This window comes from Podarcis melisellensis (genome assembly GCF_964234715.1).
Source record: "Podarcis melisellensis genome assembly, chromosome: 2".
In the NCBI taxonomy this organism is placed as follows: Eukaryota; Metazoa; Chordata; class Lepidosauria; order Squamata; family Lacertidae; genus Podarcis; species Podarcis melisellensis.
Genome location: NC_138529.1, coordinates 74,080,337 through 74,103,352, shown reverse-complemented (window position 1 = coordinate 74,103,352; position 23,016 = coordinate 74,080,337). Strand labels below are relative to the sequence as shown.

The window sequence follows — 23,016 nt, the reverse complement described above, 5'->3', positions numbered from 1 at the left end:
ATAATAGGCGAGAACCAAGAAACTGCTAAAATGCATGTGTGCGTTTTCTGACCTGTGGTCAGGAATGATGGCAAGTGTAGTTTGCATCACATTGTCCACCCTTGGGCTGTAGCCTTGCAAGCTTCCTACTCTCTTCCATGTAAATTCAGCTCTCCTTTATTTCGTCAGCCTTAGCTACGGTGCAGCATTGCTTCAATACTGATCAGTCAGCTTTCAAACAGAGCTTAACACTTGAAGTTGATCCTCCAGGGGTTGGTGCAGATGTAACGCTTATACACTGGTTAACACCATCACACGAGATTTCTATCTACATGTAATAAGCATAAGAGGTGGAAGTGTGCAATCCTCTTCCAATCGCTTAACCTTATTTAAAAGAGTGGCCGCATTATGTCTGCATTCATCATCATCATTTTATTTGTATGCCGCCTTTCCATAGTTAAACCAATGCTCAAGGCGGCTTACAAGATGACAAGACATATTTACCAACATAACAGAAGTCATAAGCAGTAAATAAAACACAACCAAAAGTACACAACCAAATGGAAAACAATTTCCACATAAATCATAAAATCTAAAACTAAGAATACAACATTAATATAAATCACAATATAAAATGACATAGATAAAAAATAAAAGCAATTTTTAAAAACAGAAACAGAGCCCTCTCTGCCCAGCAGCAGCAGCAGCAGTCCTTTATGGAGCCTGTCAGGCCCCGCCCCAAGCCAGGTGGAGAGAAGCAGGGCAGGGCCTTCAGGCTCCCAGCAGGTCAGACCTTGCAATGCTTGCAATTGAGCAATGCTTTGAATGGAAAGGCAGCACCCGCCGGATTATCGGTTGTTGTCTTTTCTTCTTGGCCTCCTGTCATTCAATTAAGGTACACTTGGGCTGTGCAAAATGGATTTTGTACAGCAACTGCTAAACTATTCTAAAACGGAGGCTACTAAATTTCTGTTCCAGTCTTGAAACGTTTATTGGGGGAGGGAAATACTTTTATTTGTTTGAAAGTCTTACTACTATTCCTACTTTAACCTGAGAATAAGCAGTGCAACAATGACTTTTGCATTTATCTTTTGTACACAGGTCCATTCATACTTGTATGTATCTGTAATGAGGAAGTTGGGCATATAAGTGAGGGTTTTCTATACTGACGCCAGCCTCGAGAAACTAATTCCTGCTTTGGCTTCCCTACCTGTTTATCAGGACACTTCTCTGGTGGGGGAATTCCTGCGGTAAGGGAGACATGCAGTGTAGAATGTAGAAGAGAAACAGCCCTCGAGTTTTGGTTCCCTTCCCATGATATTTAAGTAAAGCTGTTTATTTCCTCTGAAAATGGTGGAATAGCTTTCAACCAGTATTTGATATACAGATAATGAGTTTCTCTTGACTGATTAATAATAATTTTATTTCACAAGCACCTGGATAAATCCTAAGATCTCTATACAATATAAAACAGATAAAACACCAACCCGCTTCCCACCAGGCTTGTAGTGCGAGTAAACAGAAGGGAAGGGGCCACAAAACACAATTTTGGATTTGTAGTACCATTTGAAAGCCTGAGCTTTGCCAAAGCAAAATACATAAACTTGCTTCTTCTTTTTTAATGGAAGCTGGAATCCCTTGTAACTTGCAAGTTGCCAAAATGTGTCTTTAGTACATGTGAAGAAAAAGAAGGGAAAGGCTAAGGAAAGGCAGTTTAGTGTGTTCTTTAAGTGTGCCCCTTCTTCTTGCTTCACACTTTGCTCCGTTCTATACAGTGGACCCTTGGGTAATGTTACTTTCGGGTTGGGAACACAGCAAACCTGGAAGTGTATACTTCTGGGTTTCACTGCATGCACAGAAGTGCTCTATTGTGCCGTGTGCAGAAGCGGCACCTCACGTTGTGGACATTTTGGGGTACTTAAGGACCCCCGGAACGAATTAAGTTTGTATCCGGAGGGTCCACTGTATAGGAATTGTGAAGGTACTGTGGAAGAATGAGATTTGCTACATTGGTGACAGGAGGGACCCATAAATTTATACATGACAGTACATGCATGTAATTTAACATGAGTCTTGTTGACTCCAGGAAAATATATCAAGGATTCTTGTCTTTGTGTGGGAGAATTTCAAGGTTTGCAGGAATACACAGAATTCCTCAATGCCCCATGAGAAATGAGTATGCTCAGTTGCATCCAGTAGCCACTAAGAATATTGAGTGTCAATTGGAAAAGAGAATTGGGTTTGGGAGTGAGTTGGTCTGTGTCTTATATATCCTTCTGATTGACATCTTTTCTGGCAAGATGCTCCAAAAAGGGACCTGAAGGATCTTGATCAGGAGAGTATTTGGAGCCACATAGAAATGTTTGTCTCTTCCGGTGTCTCTGTGGGGAACCGCAATAGAAAAAGGGATCTATGCTGCATTGGGAGGGGGGGAGAAATCCTATACAAAGGTTTTATATTTTAAATGTTACAATTAAAGCATTAAGATATGTTAAAAATGCATGTGTTCCGGGGTGCTAACCTGCAAATAAAGAGAGCTGTGGGTATATTTCAAATTCCACTGAACAAAGAGAGATGGTTCCCAATATACCAATTCAAAATCTGGACTGGAGAAAGAGGCTTGAATTTTTATTGCTGAAATGTTTATTAATAATCTGTAATTAACTCTAGACAGAGTTATATATTTAATTGGCGGTGCATGGGATTTACTTCAGTAACACTCTTTATTAGAAATTTCCAGACTTCGAAGCGTTAAGTGCTCAAGTGTTATATAGCACTGACATAAAAAAAGATTATAAACAAGATTATAAACATCAAGACCAGCAAGTAAAATATCTGGTGCATGTCTTTCAAAGCCATGCCAGAAAAGGAAATGACCAGGGCCCATTCCACATTACAGCTGTTTGAAGGTATTCGAGTTTCCATTGCAGCGTTCTCAGGCTCAGCTGTTAGTCTGTATTTGAAGATACCATGAAACTGACTTGAAAGCAGAGAGGGAAATATCGTAAGAAATAGCTGCATTCTAGTTGTGCTGACACTGCTTATTGAGAACCATTACAGCAAATCAGATCATGTGCAGAAGCTTTTTAAAACTCGTATTTTAGCTAGTGCTTCATCCTCTTATCCAATTCTCATATGTGAGTAAACAGGAAGACTCAACTCTACCGGGTTTGTTTGCTTTTTTAAAAAACTCACATTTGTACTAGCCTGTTTTATGTAGTCCATTTCCCTCCAGAGCAGTAAGATAATTAAAAACTCCAAAGAATCCTATTGCGGCTTCAGCTAAATAATTGTAAATAGTATTGAGAATGTGATGGGTTGTACAGCAGCTATATTTGAGAAATTAATATGATCCTAGTAGACTAGAGAGGAGTGAATAGTGTCAATCTTAACAAGCTTGTCTTCTGTACATGGGAAAACAACCACACAAATAAGGAAGCTGCTTGGGCATACCCAGAGCAAAATTTGTCGCAGTTAATATGGGTTAATTAAAACTGAATATGTCCTAGTCTAGTTCACTTATTTTGCCAAAACTCCTAGTTGGTATAGAAAGGACTTAGACAAGGCATTTGATTCAGGGGGCAGTCCGATGGAGCATAATGGAGCCGCAGGATCCCTGTTACAATCACAGTCCTGCCAAGCATGTCGGCCGGAGCAGTAAGGGGGAACAGTCAGATCACCGTGGCAACCTGGAGTTGGTGCAACAACTGGGCCCACTATAGACATGTGGCAGCAAGGGGGCCTGTTTGCGATCCAGTGGCTCAGGCTGCTTAGCCCCACCCCTGAACCTCCTTGGCGCTGGGCTGGGGGAGTTGGATTGGGCAGAGGTTTTTCTCGGCTGAGCCCCTCTGGCCTCTATCTGCAGAGTGGCATCAGCCACTTGATTAGCATGGAGTTCCTTAGCCCCACCCACATGCTTGTCAACACTTTCAAAGAACTCTATATGTTTAGTGAGACAGGACCTAACCTTTGCAAAACCATATTGATTCTTCTTCAGCAATATTTTGTTCAATTTGCTGTATGGCCTATAAATACTAAGATCTCCCCTCCCCTGGCCACCTTCAAGTCTTCAGGTATAGAAGTCGCTTGTGGAGAAAAGTTAAAATATTTTTTGTTAGAAGATTAGCCGTTTCACTTAAAAAAGAAGAAGAATTCTTGGGTGGATACCATCTCAGTTCAGTCCTGCTTTGTTAATTTAAATTAATATATGAAGCTTAGACCTTCATATACCCTTCTCAGCTGTGGTTCCACTAGGCTTCTAAACTAATGTCAGAAGAGGACAGTATTGCCTTCTCATGCCAGAGAAGTACTGGGGGAAGCAGGCGCTGGCCCTGAGGTAAATGTCCTCTGCCATTCGGAATCCTTGGCCTCGTCCCCAGAAGTTTGAACATCAGGGCCATGACACCTTTAGCATACCTTCATTGTTTTGTGGACCAGCTGCCATCCAACTGATTTCCTGCTTCTGGTATTTATTTAGATAAAGTATTATTGCTCTTAATGCTTTTTAGTAATATGCTTCTAAAAAACACAAGTATTTTTTTTCTTTTTTTGAAAAAAACACACTTTTATTTATGCAATTTTAACAGCTTTTATATACACATCGTACAGCATCCATCGCTTATCTCTTTTCCTAACACTTCCCAACCCATCTCTCTCTGGCATTCTAGGGAAATCTTGATCTTGATGTTTCACCCATTACCATTTCAGGTCTTCCTTTTTGATGTTACCTGGTGCTCATATGTTAACTCCTGCTTGTAGGTTAAATTGTATATTGTACCCTCTAAGATAATCTTCAAAACACCTCCACTATTCTCTTACTTTTGTCGTTGATTTAGTCATTTCATCGAGTCTGACTCTTCGTGACCCCATGCACCAGAGCACGCCAGGCACTCCTGTCTTCCACTGCCTCCTGCAGTTTGGTCAAACTCATGCTGGTAGCTTCGAGAACACTGTCCAACCATCTCGTCCTCTGTCGTCCCCTTCTCCTTGTGCCCTCCATCTTTCCCAACATGAGGGTCTTTTCCAGGGAGTCTTCTCTTCTCATGAGGTGGCCAAAGTATTGGAGCCTCAGCTTCAGGATCTGTCCTTCCAGTGAGCACTCAGGGCTGATTTCCTTAAGAATGGATCGGTTTAATCTTCTTGCAGTCCATGGGACTCTCAAGAGTCTCCTCCAGCACTATAATTCAAAAGCATCCATTCTTTGGCGATCAGCCTTCTTTATGATCCAGCTCTCACTTCCATACATCACTACTGGGAAAACCATAGCTTTAACTATACTGACCTTAAACTCATCCTTATTCCTTAGTTTATCAGTCATAGTTACTATTTCTATGTATTATATCAATTTGTTCTGCCAAATTTCCTTGATGAGTATCTCTTCTTCTTTCCATTTTTTCCTTCTTTCCCATTTTTTGTTTGATAGCATTTCTTCTTGCATTCCTTTTTCTTCTCATTGCGTCAAGGCTTCCATTTTTCTGGGGGAATGCCCTCTGGTATATTTGACACTGCTCATTCACTATGCTGGTGTCTTCCTGAGCTTGATGGCACTTTCCACATCTAGGGCATACATTGCAGCTGAGCTTCAATTATTATGCATAGCTGTCAACTTTTCCCTTTTCTTGCGAGGAATCCTATTGGAATAATGGAATTTCCCTTAAAAGGGGGGAAAGTTGACAGCTATGTTATTATGGATTTGAATAACCTTCAAGTATTCTAGAGAGCTTTGACTCTTTTGAACTTTCTTTTAACTAGTCTCCTCATTTCTTATAAGCCTTCTTTTTTGAAGTCATGGCTGCGAATCCCGGATTTGACCTCCATACAGGAAGAATAGTGACTCATTTGTATGGGCACTAAACTGTGAAAAGCTACCTAGTGACATTTTGCAGAAGTTTAGTGAAGGGTCCATTACCTTTCAGTATTTTTGCTAACAACTTTGAAGGAATGGGCAGCACCCTTGATGATTTGGTGAAAGGTTTCAGGATTAGGCTGAACATGCATGTGTTGTAAGAAGGCACAGACAACGGGAAGAGTCTTTTTTCAAAAAAATGTTATAAGTGCTATTGCAGTTAGCTGTTTGGTGTTTTGTAACAGTGGTTACTCACTATTACAGGAGGTTAGTTTTCGTTTTTCGTTTGCTCAGTCCAGAGACAGTGTATATATAACATTTTAAGTTTTGATTAGAAGATGCAGCCATTTGCCACACACGACACAAAATAAAAGGTGGTGGGGTTTTGTTTAGGGGTAGGTTCATTTTGTAAACACAGAATATTAGAGGAGCCCTCGGGGCACATGAGAAATGAATGCTTCCACCTTTGTGTGTGTTCAGTTTCAACTTTCGAAATCGTGTAAATCTGCCTTAGAATGAGATTAAACAGTTTTGTTTCCAAATAAGGGACAACCAAGAATCAAGATTTCTTAGTGTCTTCCTAGCTACTCAGATGCGATTTAAGCTTGCTTGCTTGCTAACCATTTGTGTTTTGTTTTGTAGGTGACCCCCTTCAGTGCAGTGCTTGGGTGGGCCAGTGTGCATTGTACATAGTCATCATGATGTTTGAGAAAACCATCATCATCATAGTTCTCCTAATACCTCAGTGGAAAGAGGTTTGAGTCTTGATATACATATGTTTAATAGATAGATAGTTAGACAGACCATATAGTAACCAGTGCTTTAATTTAATTCAATGAGACTAGTCCAGTGCTAACAACTGACCTAATGAAAATATTTGTGGTGGCTAAGCCTTAATAGTAAGATACCATATTGCATTTGTAGGGTATGAATAACCATTTATTCAAAAACCTTCCTTCTGCCCTGCTGAGTAGATGCTTCAGTTACACTTTATTATCTTGGGTTCTTTCAACTAAGTCGTATTCTGAGTAGACTATTTGAAATCAATGGCAGGCTTAAGTCCGTTGACTTCAATGGGAATTCTCTGGGTATGACATTGTCGGCTAAAATCTGTATATGTGATGGTAGACTCCCAAATAGAGAGTAGGATCTTATCATAGACTCTAGGGCAGTGCCAAGCATCTAAATATTAAAGTGCTGAAAAATCAATAGATCACTTGGTAATCTAGAAGCAGGTGACATGCCTATGTGTTCTGCAACTACATACAGTTTCCACCACCCCTCTTTTTCCAGTTTTATCCTTTTTCTGAATTCTGCTTTCATGAGGCTGACTAGAAAATTGCAAGGTCTGCAACTATCAGTCTGCCTCGTATAAAGAAGTTCCAGATGCAGAGGTCTCTGGTTCTTGGAGCTAACAGTATTCAGGGCTTTGAATAGTATTTCCTAGGCCATTTATTTCAAAATACACTTGTTGCTGACCAACAGTGCTTTTTAATCATTGTGGATTAAAGCAATAAAGTGTCTGGATATGTTTAATGTTCCATTTATTATTTCAGGCCCTAGTGAAATAGGTACACATTTTAACATCGTTTAAGAACAAACCTAGTATCGTCATTATACTATAGGCTGCATCTGATGGTATCTGTACATGAGTGGAACAGACTTCCACTCCTGCAAGAGGACCTCACCATCTTTTCCTTCCTTGCAGCCACCTCATGCTCTGAAAAGAGTTCAGTCACGTAATGTTGGATTTCACTTAGTAAAAACCTATTTCATAGCTGTACCCTCAGCTCTTCCCAACCCCACGTCCCTTTAACTTGATACCACATACAGTGAAAAAAGATAACCTGAAAGCTCAGTTGTACATGTATGTTATTCCATAATATTAATGTGCTTCTTTCTCTCTTTGCAGGTAGCTGTATTGAATCCTATAAAGAATCCTCAGTTGGAGCTGGCTATTGTCATGCTAATAGTCCCCTTCTTTGTAAATGTTGGTATAAACAAACGTTTTCTGGATATTTAGTGTGTTTAAAAATATTTATACTTGGGAGTGCAAATACATTGCAGTGGCACTTGACGGAACATAAATGTAAAAGGTTAATTGGCTTTGAACATAGCATTTAGTTGTAGGACAGGTATCAATTTTTTCATCATTTCTAAATCCTCTTCAAAGAAATAGTGATTTCTCTTCCATTATGGTGATTGTAAGAACATTAATGGATAAGTGGGAAGCCAACCCCCCCCCCCCCCGCCAACACACACACACTCTTTGCTTTCAAAAGTAGGGAATAATCAGAAATCATTTTAAAAATTAGTTTTAATCCTATTCATATTGAGGCACATAAATTGATTTGAGCTGCTTGTCTGTTCTTTGACTGTTTTCAACTACTCCGTGAAGCTAAGCGTGCTGATTTTATAGGGGCATTTTTCTTACACAAGTAAAGGCTCCTGAAGATCTGCACATGTTCCGTTGGAAGTACATGCAGATGCACACTAAACAATAACCACATTGCTAAGTGTAGGACTATTTGCTTTTTGTGCCAACCAGTATGTTTCTGTCCATAGTCGAGACTCAATAATAATAATAATAATAATAATAATAATTTATACCCCGCCCATCTGGCTGAGTTTCCCCAGCCACTCTGGGCAACTCCCAATCGAGTGTTAAAAACAATACAGCATTAAATATTATTGCCATACTGCTAATATGCACTTATATTTACACAACATTGGGAGCTATGAATAATTACGATACTTTGTTATTTAATGCCATTATTTCATAAGTTAACTAGCTGTATTTTGTATTTCATGTGCTTCTCCATTACAATTACAGTTTTAAAATACTTGACCACCATTTGACTTTTCAAGTGGCCCAAGGGAACAACTGTGTACAGTGGAGTTGGACATGGGGCTTTTCGCTCTTGAAATATTTTAAAAGAGGAAGCAGTTTTGCACCAGGCACAAATTGAATAAGGTTTCGTATGTCAAAATTAAGATCTTGCCTCAAGTCAGGAGAACAACAGGCTGCTTTTACACACCACTGTGCTCCCATTGCTGCACTCAGATAAATAACTTTCATAAATGAAATATGTGCAGCTGATCTTTTCAGAAGCAGCATTTATAATAGATGGGTCACCATCTCATGTATCTCACGTCTGATAACATGTGTGACTAAAACATTTAAAGGATAATCTAATCAATATTCAGCAAGACACTTCAAAGTGCAGCAAAGTCCTAACTCAGAGTCTTCAGTGAATACCAAATCTGAAGCTGGCACATATTTCCAGTCAATCTGTCTGCCACTCTTTATTTTTTCAATCATGAGCTACATCAGAGGGCACACAATTTAAATAAATGTTTGCTAAATGTAAAAGTGGATAGTTTTTTAGTCCTTCTGTTGTCTTGGTAGCACTCTGGGTTTTTTCTTTGCATTATCTTACCTGCTGAGTAATTATACAGGAGAAATGTGAACATTCACTGCGAGTATAAGAATTCTTATATACAAATGAGTTTTTGTTGTATATGCTAATCCACTAAAACCATTTTTTTATTTTCTAAGCAAGTAGGGAAATGTGCTACACCTGGGTTGCCAATGAGGTACCTTCTCGATGTTGCTGGACTATAGCTCCCATCATCCCTAGCCATCAACCAGGAAAGCTGAGGTTGATGGGATTTGGAATCCAACGACATCTGAGAGGGCACCAAGTTGACTACTCCTGTTTGAAACATATCCTTCATGTTTTCTTTATAATTGAAGCTGCTGAACACAAGTGTAAGGTGCTCAGCATTCTTAGTGGCCCATTTAACTGTGTGTGTGTGTGTGTGTGTGTGTGTGTGTGTGTGTAGATAGATGATAGATAGATAGATAGATAGATAGATAGATAGATAGATAGATAGATAGATGATAGATAGATAGATGATAGATAGATGATAGATAGATGATAGATAGTCCTTACTGTAAGTCCCTTAAATATGACTGCTGTCTTATAGATTGAATGACAGATGGCACTTAACATTGACTTCTCCATCGTAACAGGCATTCATGTTCTGGGTAGTTGATAACTTCCTTATGAAGAAAGGGAAAACAAAAGCTAAACTTGAAGAAAAAGAAGCTGGGCAGGATTCAAGGAATGGAAGCAAAGTTCGATACAGGAGAGCAGCCTCACACGAAGAGTCTGAGTCAGAGGCAAGTTCTGCATTTGCTATTCCTATAGTTCACAGTAAGCAAATGAGAAGGGAGTGATAGTGCAACCTTATGTAACTTTAGTTTTTGCTTTTATTCCAATAACGGTACTGTATCTACTCCTTTTTGCGGTGTTGGGCAAGGTTAACAGTTGGGCAAGGTTAACAGTTACCTAAAGACCCAAGTGAGTCATACATACTACTTGTTTAGCTTACAACACTTCCCTCTCCCCCTTATAAAAGTGTGTTTGCATTTGAAGATACTTTTGGGTGAGTGAGGGAAAATAAATACGAGTTCTGTCTAATTGCATGTCAAAATTTTGCCTATAGATCCTAATTTCAGCAGACGATGAAATGGAAGAATCAGATGTTGAAGAGGATCTTCGGAGATTGACTAACTTAAAGCCTGTAAAGAAAAAGAAGCATCGATTTGGTCTGCCTGTATGACAGATTCTGTGGCCTGCACATTTGCAGGTTTTGTGACAGATGCTTCTATGGACAGTGGATTTTTCACTTGGCAACACTATGCTTATTGCCTGGAAACTGACTCAGAAGAAACAGAACATGGATAGTGGGGAAAGCTACCTGTTCAGTTGCACTATGGAAACACTGACCAAATATGCAAGAGTACCTTTTCATCATGGGTGGAAAAATTCTTGTTACCAAGGCGATTTGTACGCGACCCTTTTGAAAAAGGCGCCATAGAGCACCATTGTTTCTGCTATGGTTCCTGAACGATATTATGAGAGAGACGTTGGATTAACAACATTTGAATCAGTATGTTTTATTACTAAAAAAAAAAAGGCTTTTGCAACATATTCCTAGGACAGAATAGTTTTGCAGTTACAAATCGTAACTTAATATTCTTATGTAACTTTACTTCTTAAGGGTACTTTTGGCTGTCAAAGTTGCCCCACCCCCCTACCCCAAAGCTCCTCTAACCTATTTGAACTTTTATATTTAAGTTATATTTTCATACTGGGATATTTAAGGATTGTGTTTGTCAAAGAATATTATGTTGTTACTTTCTGTGTGTGGTGAAAAGGTCAAAAACTTGCAGCAAAAAAAATTTTTTTTTCATTGTGTCTGTCATATAAAGGAGAGTCGTGTGACAAAGGGAAATGGTGGCCAAGTGGCTACTAGTTACACATGGCCTCGAATGGGAGCTCTGCGCAAGCCTGGCTAAACCAAAACACAGTGAAAGGCAGCAAGTAGTTGGCAGATTAAATCCCTGGTCACTTCTGTGACCTGAAGACCATTTGGTGTATACATGGTCCTGTGCACTTTAGCATAAAAGCAACAATAATTGGCAATTCTATTTGTCGCTGAATATTTTAGAGACTTCAGTAATGTTGGTTTCTTAAGTGCAAGTCTTCTGAGCCCATATCTCAACTATTCCAAATCTGAAGCAACATTCCTTTTCTATATATATGATATTACAATCTTTCCTTGAAACGATAACAGTTGGGCCTTCATGTGATCGACAGCTATGAATAGTGATGTAACAGGATTTGTAATTCTGTTCTTCCTTAGAGCGTTTCTTACTGCTACAAAGTGTGCTGATCACTTTTAGCAGTAACTCATTCCTCAGTTTCCTAAGAACAAAATAAGGCCAGAGGTAACAGCACCTAATGCATATACTCAACCATTAAATACAACATCATGGTAGTTGCTGCTTTTGTTGTTCTGCTATCCTATGATAACTGAGAATATCTCTCTTGTCAATGGAATACTTGCCTACCTGATTTGGTGCCCACGACTTATTTTGATGCTAGTTACTGTATCGTAGTTTTCCATGCTCATTTAAATCTTTGATACAACAAAACAGCAAAAGTGTTTTCAGAATAAGAAGGGGGGGGGTGCAAATCTGTAATTTATGGTATCTGAATATCAGACTGTATTTCAAGCCTTACAACACTTTCAACAACAGGAGCTCGGACTTTTCAGATATATATTTTTACAGTTTTTATATGTGTAGTCTGTCGTCTTAAATGTGGTCGGCTACACAGGCAGCTGGTGTTGGGGGATATCACTGGACTTTGAGGGGTATAATGCAAGTCTCCATTGTTGTTTTTTGCTAGCTTAACGGCGATAGTTCTGAGGGGAGTGACATTTGCCTCACTTGCCCAGCTGCCCATAAGAAGCATCTTAATGGGCGATGCATTTCGGAACTACATAATGAATGGTGGGGGTTGTTTCTTTTGCACAGCATCATATCTGCAATACGTTGTTACATGTTGGTGTTCAGGCTGAAAAGAAAGGGAAACGATGCTTATCTCAATATAAAGTTAAGCGAAGCCTCTATTAGGAGGCGGGGAAATGTCTGTTCCGTCAAGAATCACACCTGAAGGCAGGTTCCATCACGTCTTTGTGAGATTCTTGGGGACAAATTAGATGTTTATGACATCCTTATTATGACATTTAAGACATCCTTATCCTCAGTAAGATTTATATGCAAATAACATGTATGGACTGCCCTCTGGACTGGGGCCACAGCAGAGGGAAAAGGATTAAAGCACCTCTCCTCTCCCTCATGCTTGGGTCCCCGTGCCGATGGGGTGGTCCATACTTGTAATCTATTTTTAAAAGTTCATTCAGGGACTCAAAATTGTGTGGATGGCATCTCATTTCTGCAGAATGGCAGATACGGATATGATTTGTCAATTTAACTTACTTTACCTGAGCTAGTGAAACAAACCGAGATGAAACCGTAGGCCATTTATTTATTTTTCAGTTTAATAATACCTAGCTGACTAAATCCAAAAGCTTAACTTTATTCATTTCTTCCTGTGGCTTCAGTTACATGAAATGTCTGTTTTAAACAGTGTTGGGATGGGGAATTGTAAAAAATGAACCCAAAGCCTTAATTGTGTTAAATATTCCAACTTGGAGGAGACCTCAGATTTACCATTTTATTGAATAGCACGAGGCATCGGAGAGCAGCTTAATTCAAAAACCTAAAGAATAAAGGGTACTCTGTTCAGCTTTTTTGCTGCATTGTTGTATTTCATGGTGCTTTTTGTGTCTTGCAGCTTGACATGATGAAGCAGTACTGGCCAAAGATGGGTTTAAAATGCTCAGATGTCAATAAGTGTGCATGGACCACATTTAAGAACAAAAAATTTCCCACAGCAGTCAGATTCCTCTAAGCCAGCCTTTCTCAACCTTGGCTTCCCATTTGTTGTTGGGCTACAACTCCCATAATCCCTGACCACAGGCCCTGCTGGCTAGGGATGCTGGGAGTTGTAGTCCAACAAATGTCTGAGGACCCAAGGTTGAGAAAGGCTGCTCTAGCTGTTACGCGGGACATCAAATTAATGGCCTTCTGCTGTCAAGTCCCCAGTAGCTGATATTTAGAGGTACACACTGCTTCTATACAGAGGTCTCGCATGGTTGTCACAGCTGTTAGATCAGTTGTCTGTAAACATCCATAAAGCTGTCAAAGCTAGTGGTCATTGCTACATCACATCAGAGTTAACGTGTGAAGAAGTTGGAGAATGGCTTGAATTTTGCTCTAAGCTCTTCTGTAAAAGAAACTAATTACTTTTGGAAAGGTGCAATAGAATAAAGGAACAATAATTTTGAATGGGGGCAGGGGCAGGATACAGCCTAGCTGAAATTGGCTATGTTTTGTTCTTTACAGTGCTACATTTTTGCTTGCACTTAAATTGATTTTGGGTGTATTGGCTTGCTCTTCAGTGAGTTGTGGCAGTTTGAAGAGGGCAGAGGAAGTAGGCAAAACCTAAGTGGAACTCTGAAGGTCAATTTGTAAAGATCTTGTCACAAAAAAGTGTACTTCAGTCTGTGCTTGAGAAACCTGATTCTAATGTGACTAATGTGGTCCAGTTCTTTCTACGCTTAAAACAAAAATAGTACCGTGTGCTGAATTCAATGGAGAGACTATCAGTTTCCCCTTGCCAAATGGATGAGGTCCAAAAATGAAACAGACCATGATTTGCCTCATTGACTGTGCATGATATCATGTGCCCGACATAATTATTTGGGACAACCTGTGGTGGTTATGTAGTCATCATTTTCTGTTTTTAAACATATTAGTGTCTCCCATACTATCTTTAAATGAAATGCTGTGTGTTAATGTTGCTGAAAAAAAAATGTGTTACAAGCTTCTCTTCAGGGAAAAGACCTCATACTCGTTGATGTGTGAACCGAACTACAGCAATGCAAAGTGTTCCAAAGGCATTCCCCTCACAAGCATGTGCTTGGTTTCCAGCTATGCCTTGCTGGAAGAAAAGCGGTGGGAGGAGGGCTGTTCAGCCTTAACATTTCCTATTTTGAAATCTGGGCATCTTCGCCCCTGTGCATGGCTAATTGCAGATTGCAGCATCCATACAAAAGCAGTGTGGTGGTGGACGCAACTATACCAGCCACATCGGCTGATAGGAAACTTGCAATACATCAAAACTTTTGTAAAAGTTTCCAGTTAAATGACAGGAAATTACTATGGTTTTACAAAGCAAATGTGTTTTTGTTTTTTTAAGGGATACTCTCTGCGATTAGGATTTTTGGGTGCATCTGGGATTCGAAATAAAAAGTAGGTCCCTTGAAGTTAAAAATGCAAGTCAAGATGTCCTCCGGATCATGTTTAACTTATGGTGTTTCATTAAAATGGAAAGAATGTTATGTACCTAAATCATGGTTTACAATAAAGTTTTGACTTAATAAAAAAAATGTCCCTAGGTCTCTTCACTTCATTACCTGCATATTGGATTTATTTAAGATACAGTTAATTGGCGGTAGCAGATACTGTAAAGGGGTTGAATCTGGTAACCCAATGGTAATTTCTTAACTATTTTATTGAATATGGCCCCACATGAAGAGCACTGAGGGAGTCCAATGTAAATGGACTCAGTGCATGAGTTACGCCTGAGACCTGGTTCCCTTTCTCCAGGTAGGGTTGCTGCAGTTAGCAAAGCAGTTGATGCTGGCAAAGGTATTCCCAACCACTGAGACCATGTGTGTACACAGAGATAGTGCCAGTTTGTAGGATAACCCTCAAAGCTGTACAGTGGTACCTTGGGTTACATACACTTCAGGTTACATACGCTTCAGGTTACAGACTCCGCTAACCCAGAAATATTACCTCAGGTTAAGAACTTTGCTTCAGGATAAGAACAGAAATGTGGTGGCAGCAGGAGGCCCCATTAGCTAAAGTGGTGCTTCAGTTTAAGAACAGTTTCAGGTTAAGAACAGACCTCCGGAACGAATTAAGTACTTAACCCGAGGTACCACTGTACTTGGTACTTCAGGAAAGGTATAACATCATCTAAGACAGGTTAAACATCTCCATCCAGAATTAGAGTTCCTAATCAACAGCTTGTCTAGCTGAAGTTTTGGCTTGTTTGCCTTCATCCATATCCCCTTCCCCTCAGCTGTACTTATCTCAGCAAGGCCTACTTCTTGCTTTTGGAATTCAGCTGGAGAGAGTAGTGGAAATTGAGATTAAAATGGCCCAGAAGATTGACTTTTTGCTGAGGAGAATTAGCAACTGGGAAGTTCAAGCACCTCATTTTCCCCACTTAAATTTTCTCCACAGTGAGTGTCCCTACCCCAACATTATGGGGAAGTGGGGAAAAGTCTCCTTTTTACCCTCATTACAGCTAGTTCTGCCCTACTGGCTTTCCATGAGATTTATGTATGTATGCCTAATACTGCAGCCTAAATTGAGCATCTGCAACACAAAGCATTGCCCTTTAAGGCTATAAATAGAGGCTCAGAGGGTTCCCTTGGAACAAGTACTTGTTCAAGCAGAAAGGACAAGACTTCCACATAGTTCTGCTGGCCCAGCTGTCTTTTCTTGTCACTTGTGTGGTTCTTCTCGCTTCAGCCAGGCAGCTCAGTAAATGCTGTGAACCTCAGTCACCGCTAAGAATAAACCTCTCAACATCAAGGCTGTGTCAACCTCAAACACTCCAGGAACTAGATTGGGAAGATGACCCAGTAGACTGACCTCACACAAGAGTCTATAAAAGTTAGAGAAAGCCGACTACTTCAGCCTTTGGATTTTAAACAAGGAGACTACTGGTACTCTTAGTGCAAGTGCTGCAGCGATGTCACAGGTATAACTAGCTTTTATTTTTTCCTTTGTTTTTCTAGCATTAATACTGGTTAGCATTGTGCTTATCTGCAGCTCTGTCAATGCTATAGCTGCAAACTGAATCAGCAAAGTTGGTGCTGTACAGCTTTGGGATCTTGGGTTCAGCAATTAACTATTCTAGCAAGTTTTGGGGACTAAGAAAGATGTGTTTTTAGCTTTCTCCTGCTATCCTGCTTTCCCCCTTCCAGTATCAATGAATACATTTAAGGATATAGGGCTAGTGTTTTAATACATGCTAATATTTTTATAGAATTCTTGAATCTTGGGGTTATGTACGTGTTCAGCTTTGCTTGAGCAATGATAGCTGAGTCTTAATGACATAACGTTCTGCTAACTTCTGACAACAGAATAAAGTTTGCTGTTGAGGCAAATGTTTTACAATACTTGCGTTAACAGTTGGTTGGACAATTTGTAAAGCTTAACTTTTCTTCCTATCCATCTTTCAAGGTGAGGTGGGCGTTTTTTGCAGGGGAACATTATGCTAACAGGGCTCAGTGTAGAGCTGCCTTGTATGTCGGATTGCCACGTGTTCTCTTTTTCCAGGACGCATCCCCTTTTTCAAGAGCAGAATTTGAGACAAATTGCACTTACAAATTGCAAATTGCACTTACAAATTGCACTGTACTTGCTTTGATTGGCCATCATAGCATCCTCTTTTTGCTCTTCAAAATATGGCAAGATAGGGATTTTCATCATATGGAGGCAAACCATGCTTTCCTAATGGAACCAATTATGTCAGGGCTAGGACGAAAGGGAATTTTGGAGCAGATTAGGCACACAGGCAGCAACTATTCAGAAGCTGCTTTAGGAGGCTGTGCATAGGAATTTTGTTCTGCTTAGTGTCTGTTCAAAGTAAATATTCACTGAAGGAATACTAAAGATCTTCTAAACAAGCACTCATTTCCCTGCCACAGTTTCAGATAAATGGTAGGATAGATTGTTGGTACGGCAAGCACAGGAATGGTTGCAGGCTGAAAGCTTTGCCCATGACTAAATTTGTCACTTCATTAACACTGGAAATAATGTGTTCACTGGCAGGAATCGTATTATGGTCTTGATGCCAGCAGATCTGCTGATCTCTCTGGGCTATAGTGCTTGTTGACTGCTTTTCTATCATGGGGGAGAGGAGGCCGGGCTAGGTCTGAAAGTTCCCTAACCTCATGGGGCCTGCTTTTAACTCATTTGGTTGTTTATAACATGGTGAGTTGCTCCTGTGGAATGGCCGTGCCAGCATAACAAACAGCCAGGTGTTGGCTGCTCTGCAGAAAAGTACAGTGGTGCCCCGCAAGACGAACGCCTCGCAAGACGAAAAACCCGCTAGACGAAAGGGTTTTCCGTTTTGGAGGCGCTTCGCAAAATGAATTCCCCTATGGGGTTGCTTCGCAAGACGAAAAAAATCTTGCATCCCCCCACGGGTTTTTTTCGCTTTTTTCACCCTTTTCTTAAGCCGCTAAGCCGCTTATCAGCTGTTCCGCTGATAAGCCGCTTAACAGCTGATCGCTGGAAGCCGCTTAACAGCTGTAGCGCTAATCCGCTAAGCTGTCAATGGGCTTGCTTCGCAAGACGAAAAAACCGCTAGACGAAGAGCCTCACGGAACGGATTAATTTCGTCTTGCGAGGCACCACTGTACTTCAGTTATAGGCATTATCAATCTGTGGGGACGCTGGTGGCACTGTGGTCTAAATCACTGAGCCTCTTGGGCTTGCCATTCAGAAGGTTGGCGGTTCGAATCCCTGCAACAGGGTGAGCTCCCGTTGCTCTGTCCCAGCTCCTGCCAACCTAGCAGTTTGAAAGCACACCAGTGCAAGTAGATAAACAGGTACCACTGCAGCGGGAAGGTAAACTGCATTTCTGTGTGCTCTGGTTTCCATCACAGTGTTCTGTTGTGCCAGAAGCGCTTTAGTCACGCTGGCCACATGACCCGGAAAGCTGTCTGTGGACAAACGCCAGCTCCCTCTGCCTGAAAGCGAGATGAGTGCCGCAACGCCATGGGTCATTTACTTTTACCTTTACCTTTTATAAATCTGTGGTAGCGAAAACAGCAAAGAGTCTCATGGCATGTTTAAAAGACACACTTTTATTATTATGCATGCAGTGGCGTGCAGTGAATTTTTTTGTAGGGGGACAGTTAGGGCCAGAGGCCCCAGCTTCTAAGGGCAATGGGGGGTGGGAATATGTCCTGTCGTCCTGCATGTGGGCATCGCGCCTCCCTCCCTAATCTGGGCAGAAGCTTCCTGGGCTTTGGAAAGGAGGAGCCAGACTTTAATATTCTGATTTACCAGGAAGGTTTAGGAGACTAGCCAATCCCCCTAGTCCATTGGTTGCACACTATTGGATGCATGCATTTGTTAACTAGCAACTGATGATCCCACTTCATGCGCCTGGTGAAGTGGACTCTAGGGCAATTCCAGAATGTCACCATTTTGGGGGTTCAGCCACATACTGGCAAATTCACTTTCCACAATTATTGGTAGGTCTTCTGCCACAATCTCACTTCCCTGAAAGAGCAAGCTTTTGCAATAAGAAAGGTGGCTGGAAAATGCCCGGAGAACTGTGAGAAAACACTTGTTTTGATACAGCATTGTCTAACCTCCCCACAACCACATCAGAATAAATGCTCATTAAACAGCCAACATGGTCTAACCTTTCTGCAAACAGATCAGGATGAATACTCAGTAAACTGACCATCTGAAAGCACCCCTAGTCCACAGAAGCTTATACAATGATTTATTCATCTTTAAGGTGCCACAAGACTCTACAGTAATGGTCGGTCACATGATAATTGTCACACCGAGTGCTTTGAAAATAGACACCATTTGGCAACTTTAAAGGGCAGACTAGACCTGAGTCAGAGCACTGGTTCATCGAGCTCAGTGCACTTTCTACACTGGCCAGCAGTATTTGTCCAGGGTTTCTGGCAGTGAAAATTCCCAGCCCCACCTGCACATGCTGGGACTTGAACCTGGGACCTTCTGCATGCAAAGCAAATGCTCTACCACTGAGCTACAGCCATAGTGTGAAATAGGCTGTTCCCCATTCTGGGCCAGATTCAACTAAACAGACACACTAGCAGAAGCCATGAACTGGGTCTTGCTAGTGCAACAATGCTTCCTCTTCTCCTCCCCCTATGTGCCCCCACAAATTGGCTTGCATGTGGGTCAGGAGATCCCCTAGAACAGCATGTGGGAGAGGAAAGGGGAAATCATTCTCTTAGCCTAAGCATTTCTGCTTGCCAGATGGAACTATCCTACTAGCATGACAACGTATTCCTCCCCAAGTGTTTAGGCCTTCAATAGGTCCTCCTGGTTCAGGGGAACATAAAATATTTGAATGCCATCACTGTCTGCCCATTGCTGCTGGGCAGTTTTTGAAAAGCAAGCTTTTAAAAGTCAGCCTTTAATTTGTTCTTTGCCTGGCGCTGTTCTTTGCTTCCCTAGGGGTCTGATTTCTTTTTTTATTATTTGGTTCCCACAGTAAACTGGAAGCAAGCTATTCCCACACATTCTTTAAATATGTAGACATCTCCATTGCTACAAATCTTTTGCTTTGCTATATTTAAAGGGCTTTATTGTGTAAGCCAATTAATTTGAGGGTTTTTGTGCCCATATCAATTTATGTCTACTCTATACCAAGATGAACATGCCAGCCTTATTGTTGATTTAGCAAAAAGAGTACCTCCCACTTATTATGGGCAAAGAGAAATGATTTTGCATTCGAGAAAATCTCAGAGTGGATATGTTCAAGACCACCAAGTTAAACAAAACCAAAAATAGAATTTACTTCCAAAAAATGTGCACAGAAAAGTGGTGGCATCTCTCTTCTGTTTTCCAAAGCAATTACACTAGAAAGCTGAACTGGGGCAAGTTAAAATGCATCAAGTTTATTTTTATATTCGGTGCTTCCCAGTGTGTAGAACACAGTGTCCAATCTGTACACACATCCTTAAGGACAGGACATGGGCAACAGCTACTCTTGTGCATTGACATCACCTTCTCCTCATTACACAGCACCATCAATTGACATAGTCCCCCAAATTTACATAAAGTTCCTTGCCCAATGAGCTTAAATCTGTTATTATTATTATTATTATTATTATTATTATTCATTTCATTTCTATACCACTTTATAAGGGGGAAGGAATCTCAAAGTGGTTTACAACCTACATTAAAACATCAAATAAATCAAGAATAAAACATTACTGAATAATGTATACGGTATACATCCAAAGCAACATAACTAACAGGAAACAAATGTTATCTTAAAGATTTCTAAATAAAACATTACAAAGGTGGTCAACTACAGAATGCACATTTAATGCACATTAAATGCAAAAAGAATAAAAATCTTAAGCATTTCATGTGGTTACCTGAAGGAATGTGGCCAGGTGATAGGATGGAGTAGCTTAAAATGGATAAGGCAGCAAGTTACCTCTGTTGCAGTTATGCTGCTCCATCTTTTTATACAAATGTATTCCTTTTTAGCCAGCTCCTGTGAAGAAGAAGCGCCCTCCAGTAAAGGAAGAAGATCTCAAAGGGGCTAGAGGGAAGCTCTCTGGCAACCAGGAAATCAAATCCAAAACCTACCAAGTCATGAAACAATGTGGTGAGTGTCTACTGCGATCCTTTCTGCGATATAATGTAACCTGAGAGCTGGAAGAATGGATGCTTGAATAGTCCTTTAAACAGCAGATTACTCAACATCCAATGCTAAGTAGATACTAGGGGCACATGTTTCCAACTGCATGTGAATCAAAGTTCTGCTTACAACTGGCCTTTCATGTTGGTGAAGCACCTTTTAGACATGCATCATTTCGCGATAGAGTAATTCAGTTTTACTACAAACAGGAGGTTAAGCTAACCCCTTTCCAGCCCCGAGAGGAGCGCAGGGAGCGTTCGCACGACACACCTACACACTACAGCTGACACACTTACGTGTCACAACACACAGTTTGGAAAGCTAAGCTGTATCCCATCAGTAATGAAACATAAACCATGAATAGGTGCCCCTTTTATGCAACAATGTCTTGTGGTTACAAAAACATTTTTCTTTCTCTCTCTCTGTTTTCTCCAGAACATGTGCCAACTGAGTATAGGCCTTCTCTTTCCCCATTAAAAGAAACATCCCCTACCCCACACAAGGTCTTTCTTTCCTAGCAGATATAGCCACGACAGCAAGATTCTCTCCTCCCTGATAGGTTTTATACTATGATCATAATGCTGTTTGCAGGATTACGCTACTTTTGCCATAACACTATGCTCCCAGGGCACACACAACCCAAAAAAACTACAACTGGTCATCTACATTAAACACTAAATGGTAAATATTACTGCCTTATCTTCTCAGGGGAAGCTTTTCAAGATGGAGAGGATAGGTCCTTCTGTAAATAAACGTATTGCATTTTTTAAAAAGTGCATCTGCCAATGAGGTCCAAGTATCCAGCATTTCTGTGCACACTGACTCCCTTGGTGTGTGACATTCTGTATATTTCAGGGAACCTTTTCACAGCTGCTGTTGAGTGTGAAGCATTCTTGCTGCAGTATTAATTGTCTCCGGTTCTTTTTCCAGAGCAAGCTGGCTCTGCTGCACCATCCATATTCAGCCGAGACCGCACAGGGGGGGAAACAGTATTTGATAAACCCAAAGAAGAGCCTCCGAAGAGTGTCTTTGGCTGACTGCCAGTTTCAAGATCTGCTGCAAATATACATGGAATACTAAACCCCTTATTTTGCTTTCACATGCACCAGTCTTATTTCTTGCGCTGTTAATTCCTTTAATTCCTAATTAACAAGAGAACTTGTCTTGAAAGAAAGGCACTTATTTTTATATGGGGGGGGGGGGACTTGTTTGCTTTTTGACCTTTCTTAGCTGCGTAGTGGATGATTCGAGTAGAGCAGTAGTTATTGGGCGCACGCTGGTATTATTATGACCAATTTTGTTACAAACATACATGGATCTCTTCTATTTTATGTTCCAGAACAGTGTCTCAGTTCCAAATGTGGTTATAATTCTGAGCTGTAAAACCAATAAAGCATGGCGGTTCTGGTTTTGGCTAAGTACCTTTTTTCCCTTACAGAAAAACAACTTCCTCCCACAAATAACTGGAGGAATTTGTGTTTTCACCCATTGATGCCCAGCGTGAAAATTACCTTAATTCTAGGTAGAAGCTCTATAGTCTATCTGCCCCAGGCTTGGCTTTTGGACAGAGACTTCCACTTAGACCCCTCTAACACAGTACCCTGATATCGCACCTGCTTTAGGTTGGGATGATGCACCAATTCACCCCAAACCCTTCAATGGGTTACCATCCCACCCAATGCCTTATCCAACTACACCGAGTGGCAAGAGCACAGCCTTTTTCCCAGGCAGTGGACTGGAATGAAGACTTCCTGACTCTGGTCCATCATCTAGACTCCAGCTCCTTGCCTGCTCCTGGTTGGGCAGTTCAATTTGTGTGTGTGTTGGAAATCTATCCCGCCATCCAAAGGTCGGCTGTGAAGAGGCGACTCTTACCCCTCTCCTCAGGGGTGGAGGAAAAGGCTGTGATGGGCCAAAACCACTGTCCACCCCCAGCAGGGTAAGCAGCCATTCCAAGTCAACACTAACAGGCAGACTAGTCCTGGCTATTGTTCTCCTCCTTACAAGATGCTGTCACCTCCAGTCAGGTGAGGAGGTGGGGAAAATGCCTCCCCTTTCCTGAAGGACCTAATCCCTCTGTTGTCTCCATGGAACATGGTCACCTTTCCATGGAGCCTGGTAATGCAAATGGGGATACTTAGCTGGGCCAGTTAGCTGGGCCTATACAAGAGGAAACCAGCTTCCTTGTAATATGATGTAAGCTGGTTTCCTCTTGTATAGGCCCCAGTTTTGTAGATGGGTGAGACTCCCAGGCACAAT

General features: G+C 41.0%; 2 protein-coding genes and 1 long non-coding RNA gene across 4 annotated transcripts in view; 2 read left to right on the top strand and 1 right to left on the bottom strand.

Annotated features, from left to right (window-relative positions):
- The window catches only part of LOC309364291 (store-operated calcium entry regulator STIMATE-like), a 36,093-nt gene extending 23,104 nt beyond the window's left edge, over positions 1 to 12,989 (top strand). Inside the window, exons 5-8 of one of the 2 annotated variants that reach the window (XM_081901243.1) lie at positions 6,467 to 6,579; positions 7,737 to 7,814; positions 9,861 to 10,010; positions 10,337 to 12,989. In XM_081901243.1, coding sequence (XP_081757369.1) covers positions 6,467 to 6,579; positions 7,737 to 7,814; positions 9,861 to 10,010; positions 10,337 to 10,453 — 458 coding nt within the window. In that variant the 3' untranslated portion in view covers positions 10,454 to 12,989. The remainder of the gene's footprint in view (positions 1 to 6,466; positions 6,580 to 7,736; positions 7,815 to 9,860; positions 10,011 to 10,336) is intronic. The other variant, XM_081901244.1, reaches the window with a different exon arrangement.
- Positions 5,457 to 6,458, bottom strand: LOC309364314. Its single transcript, XR_014165819.1, has 2 exons — positions 5,681 to 6,458; positions 5,457 to 5,584 (listed from the first exon to the last, which is right to left on the bottom strand). It is a non-coding gene; the product is annotated as an uncharacterized lncRNA (long non-coding RNA).
- Positions 12,990 to 15,798: 2,809 nt separating the features above from the next.
- Positions 15,799 to 22,168, top strand: MUSTN1 (musculoskeletal, embryonic nuclear protein 1). Its single transcript, XM_081901257.1, has 3 exons — positions 15,799 to 16,083; positions 20,604 to 20,724; positions 21,688 to 22,168. Exons 1-3 carry the CDS (start codon positions 16,075 to 16,077, stop codon positions 21,792 to 21,794), a joined length of 237 nt encoding a protein of 78 aa, XP_081757383.1. The 5' UTR covers positions 15,799 to 16,074; the 3' UTR covers positions 21,795 to 22,168.
- The last annotated feature ends 848 nt before the right edge of the window (positions 22,169 to 23,016 follow it).